This window comes from Macaca thibetana, chromosome 1, assembly GCF_024542745.1.
Source record: "Macaca thibetana thibetana isolate TM-01 chromosome 1, ASM2454274v1, whole genome shotgun sequence".
Taxonomy (NCBI): Eukaryota; Metazoa; Chordata; class Mammalia; order Primates; family Cercopithecidae; genus Macaca; species Macaca thibetana.
In genome coordinates, this window is record NC_065578.1 from 171078557 (window position 1) to 171091306 (window position 12750).

At 33.7% G+C, this 12750-nt stretch overlaps 1 protein-coding gene across 1 annotated transcript in view; it reads right to left on the reverse strand.

Moving 5' to 3' along the window:
- The window catches only part of RGS18 (regulator of G protein signaling 18), a 28075-nt gene extending 15669 nt beyond the window's left edge, over nucleotides 1-12406 (reverse strand). Inside the window, exons 1-3 of the mRNA XM_050783187.1 lie at nucleotides 12113-12406; nucleotides 11546-11647; nucleotides 10428-10489 (exon numbers count right to left, since the gene is read on the reverse strand). Coding sequence (XP_050639144.1) covers nucleotides 10428-10489; nucleotides 11546-11647; nucleotides 12113-12231 — 283 coding nt within the window. The 5' untranslated portion in view covers nucleotides 12232-12406. The remainder of the gene's footprint in view (nucleotides 1-10427; nucleotides 10490-11545; nucleotides 11648-12112) is intronic.
- Between the last annotated feature and the right edge of the window lie 344 nt (nucleotides 12407-12750).

The window sequence follows — 12750 nt, forward strand, 5'->3', positions numbered from 1 at the left end:
CATTTATTCCTCCTTTATATAGACCTTATCTTCTTTGTCATGAAGCATCAGTTTTTAATGTTGTAAGCAATCTTTTTCATGTATGAGAGTTCCAGGAACTTACTGTTTAGGAAATCAGTAGTTAGACAAAGACATGACAACCTACAGAAATCCCTAAGCTTTATAGTATGGAATGATTCCAGCCACTACCACGAGAAAAGGATGACATAGGGTCTCTTCTGCACCATGGCTTCTTCATTGGGATGTTTTCAACTGGACAAAGGGAGATCCATTTCTTTTCCTCAGTAAATTGACCATGAGCAACAGATGTTAGTAGTTACATATTAGTTAAGAAACTAGAGAGACAAGGGAAGGTTGGGCTCAAAAAGAATTTGACAAGGCATTGTAAAACTGACAAGCAACTTAGAGAACTTGTCTGCAGTGGTGAGATGCTGATAAGATAATTTCTAGTCAAACACAACTCTCCAATGAAGGCCCTATTGCTAAGTGATTCCTGAATGAGTCAGCAAACTCTGACCACTGAGAAGCAAGAGTGATCAAGTTGCTCTTCTTTCTCTAGCTCAGTTAGTGTATTATTTTCAAGATTGATTTCTCACCCTGAGTGATATGCTTTTCTCAGACTGTAAAAGGGAAATATAAATGAACAATGGTTCTTTGAGGCATTTTGATACATTGTACATTTCCTTCGAATACCTAGAAATATATAGGTTTTCAGAGTAAAGTTAATGGTCTAGCTACAAAATAATTGCCAAAGTGAACAACAGGGTGTCAGATTTGCTGGTTGTACTGTGGCTTATTAATAAGCGCATAAGCACCCATAGGGATTATTGTTCCTTAGAACGTTCCTATTTGATTTTCCTTCCCATAATTCCTTTCACCATCTGCATTTGAGAACTTGGGCTTGTATAAAAACAGTTTGTGCCATGAATTGTCCAAGACTATATTCCCTTAATTTTTGAAAACGAAATTGTAATATCCTCTCAAGACTTCACGTAAACCTGGAGCCTTAGACTGATGACTTTAGGAAATAAGTTGAATAAGTATTGCTTGGCTGCTGATTGACAGCAGTTTGAGAATTTATTTCTTTTCCATTATGTAACTGGAGGGATGGTTTTACTACTTAGTCTATGGTTTTACTTGTCTTTCCCCCCCCACCCCTAATTTCCCCTCCTCTGTCTTCTATAATGATCTTGGAATAAAATAATGAGACAAAGACAAAACATGCTGACATGCTGTGTTAGTTCATTTTGCATTGCTATAAAGGGATACCTGAGGCTGAGTAATTTATAAAGAACATAGATTTATTTAGCTCATGGTTCTGCAGGCTGTACATGCATGGCAGCAGCATTAGCTCAGCTTCTGATGAGGCCTCAGGAAGCTTTTACTCATGGAGGAAGGCAAAGGGGAAGCCAGTGTATCACAAGATACGAAGCAGTGAGAAAAAAGGCAAGTCGCAGGCTTTTGTAAACGACCAGCTCACATGTTAATTGAAAGAATGAGAACTTGCTTATTACTGCAAAGACAGTACAAGCCATTCATGAGGGATTTGCTCTGTGACCCAAATGTCTCCCACTGGGCTCACCTTCAGCTTCAGAGGTCACATTTCAGCATGACATCTGGATAGGACACACAACCAAACCATATCACATGCCTTTCAAACACTAAATTGTAATTGAAGTATAATTTGAAACGTGGGGCAATGTTTAGGTATGTAAAAGAAAGTCACAACAAAAAACAATAATCTATGCACTAACTGGCCTGAACTAAACTTTAGGCAGTTAGCCTTAGCCTCTGCCCAGAACTACTTAAAACAAATTCTTCTTGAGAACTTTCCCCTTGATAAATAAATTTAAGATAATGGAAACCAGCTATTTACTACCTATACTTACTTAATCTTGCAAGTTGCTAAAGTATTTGTCCTTTTTCTAAGTTAATATCCATTTTTTACTAGACTTAATTCTAAACAACATTCTCTTAATTTATCTGATAACTATCTTCAGAGCCGACAGATTCTCTCTAAGTTTTTAAATATAATTCTAAAATGTCTTATTTCTTATTGCAGGGTCAGTATCTTAGTATGCTTTGCTTGAGAGTTGCTATAAAGTAGATTTCTGAAGAGAATTTCTTGGCTAGATATTAAGAAATAACTGGAAGCAGGATAGCAAAATAATTGTGAGAAGATTTTCAGGTAATCTTAATTAAAAAGAAAGCAAAAAGTAGTCATATGGAAATGTGCCCTCTGCTGATATTAAAAAGCATACCATTGGGTGTTATTGATCTGTTTGTTTATTATAGAGTCCTGCCTTTCCCCATTTCACAATAAGAGGCATTTGTATCTTGTCCTTCCTTGTTCCTCAGTCACTATTCAAATGGAAATTAAAGCAAAGTTTGCACAATAAAATGCCAGTTACATTACAAGGAAAGAACAACCTGTTTCAAGGTCATATTTCCAAAGAGGAAAGTAAGTATGTTTTATTTGGCTTATAAAGTTGCACTGACCCAGTGAAGGCATAAACGTTTTCAATTTTAATCTATTGCACTCTAGCCATATGTTATGCATAAACATGGATTGATCAGTTTTTAAATATCAAATTATTCCTAAGGTGAGTTATTAAATAATCTTCATGAATTCAGAAGAATATGACCATTACTTCTATAATTAACAGATCAGAATTATAATAAATTTTTTGTACTGTCAGCTAAAAGAAAATGCCAAGAAGCCAGATAGCTGAAATTGTTATTTATTAAAATAACTTTTTAACCTACCTTTTAATTACTGATTTAAAAAAAAAAAAAAAACAAAACTTAGTCTGAACCTGAGAACTGTGTTATATATTTAAACAGTATTTACACAAGTTAGGAGTTTTGAGTGTTCATTAAGGTCTTAGCACATGCTATAGGCTTTTTATTGGCACAATTCCATTTAATTTTCACATCAGCCCTATGGAGTAAGTCTTGTGCTCATGTTTATAGATGAAGAAGTTGACGTTCAGAGAGTTAACTTGCATTAAATCTTACAGATGGTAAAAGATAGTGCAAGTTCTTGAACTCAGGTTCATCTTATTTAAAATTACAGGACCTTTACAAGTAAACTGCCGTAAAGAAAAAGTCCCTACTGTTGAGGAATATGGAGATTAATAGGCAAGACAGGCATGTATGAACCAAGGACTGAGGAAGGACAATTAAAAGAGTGACTTATTCTGTCCAAAGTAGCAGAGGAAAATCAGCTTGCATAAAATTCAAGTAGAGGTCTTCCAGAAAATAACATAAACATTATTTCAAATAGAGTCCTTCACTAATTCACAAGCATGAGTGTCGACTCTGTGCCATCTGCTGTGCTCTGAAATATTATGCAAAAGCCCTTTGTTACCATGGTTAGTCTTGTGCTTGATACAGATACTCAAAGTGAAGTCAGCGTACTAATATCAAGAAAAGTGCTATGTATGTTCTGAGTGCTCACGATGCATTAACTAAAGTGAATGGATTTTGTTGGCATAATATGAATATAATAGTAAAGGAAAAATACGAATTCAAGAAATGAATAAAGGATGGATGAGAAAGAAGTTTATTAATTAACATTTTAGGTAAATAACTTTTTAAAAAGTAATGTGCAATGCTGTGCAAGATTATCCCAGCACGTTAGTTACTTCCTGTTTCTCTTACTTACTTTGGGCAGCTGCATTAAGTCAGTTCACAATGGAACCATTTCTCATACAGAGGCAGTAACTTACTAAACAGTCCTTTAGAAGGCGGCAGTGGTGAATGCAGCTGCCAAAAGTGCTTGATAGAACCTGGGATTAGAATTCACACTGGAAGAAGCTGGCTCAATGTGTCATACAAATATGAAATGCTTGTAATTGCATGTTTCTAAATTGAAACTCTGGCATCTGTTGGAGTATTTTTCTGATGCCAAGAAACCAAATGAAACAAAAAGTCAAGAAAATCTGAAGTTGGAAACCCAAGTACCGTATAATATCCGAAGTACTAAGTTGCATTGTTTCTTCTGTAACATTAGACTTTGTAGGTCTGATTTGCCATAGAATGTGGTTTCTTTTGCCATAATGAATGGTTTATGTGATCCGTTAGAATTTGGACTGGATTTTATTTATTTTTAATCTTTAGATAAATTAAGAAGTTGAGTGCTTGTTGGCCAGGCATGGTGGCTCACACCTGTAATCCCAGCACTTTGGGAGGTCAAGGCAGGCGGATCACGAGGTCAGGAGTTTGAGACCAGCCTGGACAACATGGTGAAACCCCGACTCTACTAAAGATACAAAAAATTAGCCGGGTGTGGTGGTGGGCGCCTGTAATTCCAGCTATTCAGGAGGCTGAGGCAGGAGAATAGCTTGAACCTGGGAGGCAGAGGTTGCCGTAACCTGAGATTGCGTCATTGCACTCCAGCCTGGGTGACAGGGTGAGATTCAATCTCAAAGAGAAAAAAAAAAAAAAAAAGTTGAGTGCTCGTTATGGTTTAGCTTGAGTCAGAAATTTAAATTTTTAGAGCACTGGAATTCTTTATCTTGCAGAAAATTGGTAACCAAAAATTAGGAACTGTAACTTGAAAAGCCACAAGGTAAAAAGTGTAAGAAAAAGTACTCATTTCCTTTCCCAAAAGTGAAGTACACATTTCCTTCTAGTCTTTACTCAAACTTAGCAATACGTATTTTCCAAAGTATAGTCAGTTTGTATTTTTAAATCCAGGATGTGCAATGACTTACATATTCTACTTCCATCCTACATGTTACAAATTATTTTCAGAAATTACTTAGAACCACAATTCGGAGTGTAAAAAGTTCAAGTAAATAGTTATTAATAAAAAGGTTAAAACTATTGTAGTTTTTAGCAATGACTGGATAAAAGGGTACACACGGAAGAGGAACAGTTATGTGGTAGTGGAAAGATTTTCTAATTGAAATTCCCCTCATGAGATATAACATTTTCATTCAGATAAGCACTTATCAACAATGTGAGCTGGTTAGAACATCTTTCCATAAGTCAGCCTTCCATATTCTAGGTGTGCACTTACAAAAGCCTGCAAAACTTTTGATAAGGTTTACGGCTGACAAAAAATGTTCAAGGCCCGGTGCAGTGGCTCATGCCTGTAATCCCAGCATTTTGGGAGGCTGAGGCGGGCGGATCATGAGGTCAGGAGATCGAGACCATCCTGGCTAACACGGTGAAACCCCAGCTCTAATAAAAATACAAAAAACTAGCGTGGCGTGGTGGCGGACACCTGTAGTCCCAGCTACCCGGGAGGCTGAGGCAGGAGAATGGCGTGAACCCGGGAGGCGGAGCTTGCAGTGAGCCGAGATCGCGCCACTGCACTCCAGCCTGGGCGACAGAGCGAGACTCTCTCAAAAAAAAAAAAAAAAAAAAAAAAAAAAAAAAAGTTGAAACTTTACTCTGTTCTTTTTTTACAAGTCTCGTTCATCCTCCTCTGTTTTGCATGTATTACAGGCATCATTATCTTCCTATTACAATTAAAAGGAAATCTAGAAATCTTTGGCTCATCCTTTTTTGTTTCCTATTCCTTCATCTTGTCACTCTATAACATACATACACATTGATTAAGTCAATAAGTTTATCCTTTTTTTTTTCCTAAGAGGGTCCTTACTTTGAGTTTAGCTTTTATATAACAACCTTTTAGGTAGTTCATATTACGTGCATGGAATTTTACCTTTCTAACCATCAGTTATCTTTTTAACAAACAAAGGCTTCCAAAGTTTGTTCCCAACTTAATTATATAATGTGTTTATTACTCTTTGCCTCAAAGTAAACTTACTGCTTTTCCAGATCATGTCAAAATCTCTTAGTACTCTAAGCGTTTCCTTGCCTTTATCTCAGGAATTACCTTTTCTTTTGCCAATTGAATTATTGCATACATCTATTTGATCACTTTTAGTGATCTTCTAAAGCCTACATGATATACTGCAAGTTCTATATAATATTTTAAAAACTATTTAGCGAGTTATTTTAGAAGTTACATATTATACAGCAGTGTCATTTTACTTTCAAGGGTGCCTTACACAGAGCCATATACATATATGTAAACAAATAAAAACACATATGTGTGTATCATATACCTCTATATTTTATTGGCATCAATTGATTTTATAAGTTCAAATTGATAAAATTAACTTTTATAAAGCCAATCAAGTGAGAAGATTGATAAAACTAAATTAAAAATTTATGATTATGAATAACAGATATAGTTTGATATTTCATTTTTGATTTATTACTACTTTTTAAATTTAAATAGCCCTTAGAAATTACTGGTTTATATATATGTAGTATTAAACTACAAATTTTTATTATTCATTTTGAAACTTCAGACAAATTTGACAATAAATAGAAATAGCAGAAAAAATATAGACTTATAGCTCCATCGAACCAAATAAGAAACAGAATTTAAATTATTGATGGACTTCATTGTGTTAAAATTTACTATATAACATTCTTGAGATCATTTTCCAAAGTATTTTATTCTACAATACATTTGGATTTACAGACATATTTTTCAGAAGGTAGTACAGAATGTAGTACAGATTCAGAAGAAGGTAATATGCCCCCCATTCAATTTCCCCCTCTTATTAACATCCTACATTGGTATGGGACATTTGTTACAATTAATGAACCAACACTGATACATAATTTTTAACTGAAGTTTATACTTTATTCATTTTTTTAATTTTAAAAGAGTTAAACTATGTGACTAAAATTTGAATAAAATAGAATTATCAGAACACCTCCCTGAATCATTTGATTTTTGTGGGATAGAGCAAAAATCAATGACCTTTCTGTTTTGGTCTCATGGATATACTGTCTGTCTCCCTAACCCACCATCCGTTTTCAAATTGTATTTTTCAGTGGAGAGTTATTTTGGTTTTAATTCCCTAACTAAATTACATTGTTTAACGCCCCATTCCTATACTGATTCTCTGCATGGATGGTCTCCTTCTCTCCTTGTTCAGCTAGTGAATTTTGATTAATCCCCTAAAATCTAGGGTAAAAACCATCTATCCTGTGGTTTCATTCCTAAAACTGCTAATAATCAGTTTATGATGGTTCTAGTATTAACTGTTTTTGTCAAACTGAACACCAAAATTTCCACTGTATTTGGTTTGATTTATCACTTCATTTCCCATTTGACTAAACTGAATAAATTTTGTTTCCTTTTAATAGATATACAGAATTTGAGAAAAGTATACGTTTTGCAGCATTTTATAAAAGAAAATTTTATAAAAGGAAATTTTGTAAAATTTGATAGAGCAAGGTCTTTCTTGAAGTGTGTGTGTGTGTGTAGGATCCTTCTCTTTAAATACACACACACACACAAACACACACACACTCTTCTCCTAGAGTCAAGTAAATAGAAATAAACTGAATTTAACAATTGCAACCAAAAGACTTGTTTTAGGTGATTATTTTAAGCTTTATAATTTAATATTATTATAAGCATTGTAATAAAAAATAATTGGATTAGGAAAGATTGAATAAAATAATACTGGTAGTATAAATTTTGTGAATTCAATATAATATATTTAGCGTTGTAATCATGACAGGTGGTAATATCCAGTGGGTTAGTGCTGATTTCTTTAAGCGTGTCTCTTCTTGATTTAAATTACAGATAGTTTGCCGCTCTTTAATATTATTGGTAGAGAAAAGAGAGAGTAGCAGATTCGATTTTGTCCTTTTGCTTTTTACCACTTTTAAAGAAGAAAGATTACAGAATGCTAGATGAGGATTTTCTATAGGACTAATTACCCTGCTAAATCTTTCTATGCTTTGAATGAGTAATGAAACTATGATGAAATTATTATATACCAATTTATTAAGTGAAAACAATCCTGTCTATATGTTATTGTCAATTGAAATTTTAACCCTCTAATTGATCGTCATCCAGTTGTAAGTAGACTGGAAACAGAAAAAAAGATTATTAAGCTGGTTAGTAATTATTATTTTTTATAATAGCAGTTATCATTGGCATTTGTGTAGTGTCCAAAATTTATTGGCTTCTTATTCATCATCTCATTTAATCCTGACAGGAATCTATTTCTGTTGGAGCTAAAAACGTTATCTTCATTTACAGTCGAGGAAGCTAAAAGTCAGAGTGATTAGGAAGCTTAACTGAGATTATACAACCATTTATGTTTTAGGAGAAACCTAAAACTCAAATTTCACTGGAATTCTGGACTAACTTCTAGAAACAAATTCAGTTATATTATTTTCCAGGGGATGTGCTAAGTTTAGGAATCCACAGATGAAAAGACGTATGTTTCCTTCTAATACTTACATTATAAAGAAATTAATCCCAGTCCTATTTGTTTTTGTTGTTTTGTTTTGTTTTGTTTTCTCCGTCTCTGACTGGTGAAGAGTCTAAAGGGCAGTGTGGTACCAAAATGTTGAATATAAGAGGAGATTTTAAAATAAACACCTTTTGGGGACATGAATTATGGAAGCAAGTTTTACACCAGTTATTGTAATTAATCTATAAAGAACATATCTGAAACTGAACCAAGACAGTGGGAGCAAGAAAGTGAGTATGGGGGAAGTTTGACATAGATTTGGCAAGAATTTTAACAACAGTTTAGAAATTGTTGTATACGGGGGCTGGACACAATGGCTCACACCTGTAATCCCAGCACTTTAGGAGGCCTAGATGGGCGGATCACTTGAGGTCAGGTGTTCGAGACCAGCATGCTAAAAATACAAAAATTAGCCAGGTGTGGTGGCGCATGCCTGTAATCCCAGCTACTGCAGAGGCTGAGGCAGGAGAATCCCTTGAACCCAAGAGGTGGAGGTTGCAATGAGCCGAGATCATGCCAGTGCACTCCAGCCTAGGCTACAGAGCAAGACTCTTGTCTCAAAAAACAAAAACAGAACAAAACAAACAAACCAAAAAAACAAAAAAGAAAACAAAACAAACAAAAAACACCAAAAAAGGAATTGTATACTGGAAATGAAGACAAGTGAATACAGAAGTTGAGGAAGGCTGTTTAAGTTACTTTTCCCAAAAATAGGAAGTGATAGTAGCTAGCATTAGAGTGAAATACAAGGAATAAATGTTAAACTGTGTCAGCACGAACTTTCTTATCACTACTCTCCATTCTCATTGATCACATCCTTACCTAAGTTTAAGCCTTGATTTCTCTACCTATAAATATTACAAGTCAGAGGCAGATATCTGCTTTCATTGGCAGAGGGAACGTTTTCAGGTATCATCTACTGATACAGAATTTTTATATCACTAAATTCAGGAGAACATGAAAAGGTCACCAAGACCTTATAAAGAGTTGAACAATTAAGGAAGGGAACAAAACAAAAAAAAATTACGTCAGAAAAGAAAAGTTGTTGTTACATTAAATGGAGCACAGTATTTGAGGCTGAAATACAGATATTCCACTCCCAACTGATCTGGCAACAGGAATCCTTTCTTCCAGTAGACACCTTAAAATTGTGAAAGGCACGGGCAATATTACAAGGAGTAGTTAGAGTAGTCTGGCTAACCTCATCTTGGAAGGGTCTTGGAAGAACTGGGAAATGATTGTATTTTAGACAAAGACTAAGGTAAGAAACTGGACAAGTTGAAGGTACAAAAAAACAAAAGCTCTGGGCTTGAGGTGAATGTTTGTCAATGATAAAGCATTGCTTTTTTTTAGCAGACTCTGACAAGTTCAGGGCGGAGAATAATAAATCTGTGATTGCCTAGCCACATCACCTGCTCAGTTCAGTCTTTCTATCTGAAAGAAAACATAGAATGAATAAAGATAATAAAGTTCACTCATTTGCTACCTTATGTAAATTGATCCTAAAGAGTGACAGTCCAGGGGGCCTGCCTCCTAAGCCATGCTGTATTATCATAGTGTTCGAGAGTCAAATGAAGTCTTGATGCTTGTCCTCACCCTCCATCTCATAGACAAAGTTCCACCTTAAATACACACTCGATTCTCAGCATTTCTACAAAATTTTGCTTTAAAAGTAGACAATTGATGTGAAGTACAGAATGAAGAATTTATAAAATTTTTTAAAACTGTGTTTTTGTGGGTTTCCTGAATGTCCATCAAAAGAATTACTTTATATTTTTAATCCCTGAACAATGAAACTAACATGAATAGTTTGTTAATCATGAATTTAATGAAACCGAGGGTTTCATTCAAAAATCGGAAATATTTAAAAATTGAAACTAGCTACAGTATAAATAACTAACATTTCATCCACAGTAGGTAATTCTAAACAAAAAGAGAACTTTAAAATTTTCCATTATTTGAATTTTCTATTATTTAGTTACTTCTGTTGATCAGAAAATTGAATTATTGAAAATTAACAATCAGACAAAAATTTTGTGACTTATTGTTTCATATAATTACATGCACAGTTTGTGTCATTTTCCATTAAGCAATAAAGTATTTGGTGAAAGTACCACTAACCTCTATGGGAAAGCAGTTTGTCAAATGATTCACCCCATTTCACTGCCTCTTCAGGGGAGACTCTGTACGAGAAACAAAATGTTTTATAATGGAGTGTGCAGAAAGTCTGTTTATGAATCTGTTCTAACATATGCTATTGTACTGCTCTTTTCAATTTTATTTCACAGTTTCTCCTTTGATGATAATATAAGGAAACTTGTATTTACATTAGAAACTTTTAAAACATTGTTCAATTTTCGTTTAGAATTTGTCTGTTGAATAATGTGTTAAAATAACATTAATTTTTTTCTCACGGATATGTGAGTTGTTTTATTTTTTAATTAAAAATTAATCCTTTGTTAGGTTAAAAGGCACAGAGAACAAATATAAAGAAATCAGGTCTACTATCTGTTTAAATTCAGCAAGTAGAAGAAACTAAAGTGACAGTATCTTTCAGTTAAAAATAAAAGATTATACTGCAATTTCCTTGAAGTTGTAACCACACTAGGCTGCAATTTTTTTTTAACGGATACAGGAAGTTTGACTAATAAAGTGTCAAAGGGATAAGAAATATAAGATATTTGACTACAAGAAATATTCTAGAGATGCTGATAATGTGGAAAATTGAATATATTTTCTTGGATTTTTTTTATTATACTCAAATTTGGAAGAATTTGTATGAAACTAGTTTATACGGTTTTTGCATTTTCTTTTTGAATTAAATAAATGCTAAGTATTAAAAGACGTTATTTGTGCTTTACTTGCTATGATGAGGGTTTTTTCAAACTACTGAAGAAAGAGATGAATAGATCTCTACTATGACAACATTGCATTGTGGAAACTCTTAAATCAATGAGCATTTTATCAGGTTATAAGAAGTAAAATATATCATTTAGAACTGACAGGTATATAATTTTAAAAGAGCAGCTTTAAGTGTTCACGTGATTATTCCATGCAAGCGATTTAATTCAAGTGGTTTAATTGTATGACATATTTCTAGTCTCTTCAAATGAAATTTCTAACTTTCCTTATACTACTGTGTAATTTTCAATAAAACAGAAATCCCTAATTGCATTTTTCTTAAATCGTTAATGATAGAATCAGCAAAATCTTCCTCAAAATACTGAAAATTTATTCACCTTGTTTCTTTGGCCAAGTGCCCAGATCTACTGGAGCAGGTGTCTTCATGAAACTCAGGTTTCTGCACAAGAAGACTTAGTCTATTTCTTTTTTCCTTAGCTCTGTAATAAAGAGGCCTTCGTGTCAGGACAATGTAGATGACAGTTAAAATCTCTTCTGTTGACTACCAGAAAATGTTGTAATTGGTAAATACCCACGCCTACCCAAACCCACTCCCACACACTTAAATACTGTATTTGTGGAGGAATTAGGCTAACATATGGAAATGTTTCTCCTTTTGTTCACCGATAATCAAGTATTTGAGATTATATTTCAATAAAGATTGTACTAGTTCCTCTGTGTGGCTAAAATTGTTACACTTTTTTTTTTTTTTTTTTTTTAATGAGAACACTAGATTTCACAGTTAGTTGTTTACACCTAAGAAATAAGAAGGTGTTTTTTCCCCAATTAAAACAATGCAATCAATGTATTTTCCACCCAATAGTTCAAAAACAAGTGGTAATGAATCTTCAACCTCAATTATACTTTTAAAAGTATAAGACTGACTTAAAATTGTATAATTTTACCTGATTTTGGCTTCTTTGCTTGTTTCTTCTTTTCCTGAACCATGTATTAACTTGAAAAAAGTTTTTTCTTTTGATTCACACATATTTATTTGAGAAAAGAAAAGCAATGTTGTTTCCATCTTCCCTCTAAAATGAAGAGATGTCTAATTTATTACATCCTTCTCTAGTTCGTTTGTTAATGCTATTCCATACGTATACATAGTATAATAAAAAGTTATCACAACTCTTACAAGAGCTGTGTTTCTTTCTGCCTCTGCAGAAATGCAGAACTGAGGAAATGAAGTACAGTTTGGTCCTAAGTTGTTTAGGGAAATGATACCACAAATTTGCAAAATGACTCTTGGTCTCCAAGATAAAGACTAGTATTACCACAGTGCAACTTCTCGTTCAAGTTTGCGCAACCAGAATGGTTCTTTAATAGACTCAAAAACACTGTCATTTCCCACAGGAACTTTTCAAACAGTTAAGTGTGTGGACTGTGTGTTAAAATGTGTTATGACAAAGTATTATATCAAACACTAGGAGATATTTTCCCCAGTTCTTAAAAAAGTATTTTTCTTACTGTTGTTACATGAGTTAAGTAAATCACATTTAACTGACATAAGATTATGTAATGTTAATCACATTGGCTTAACATA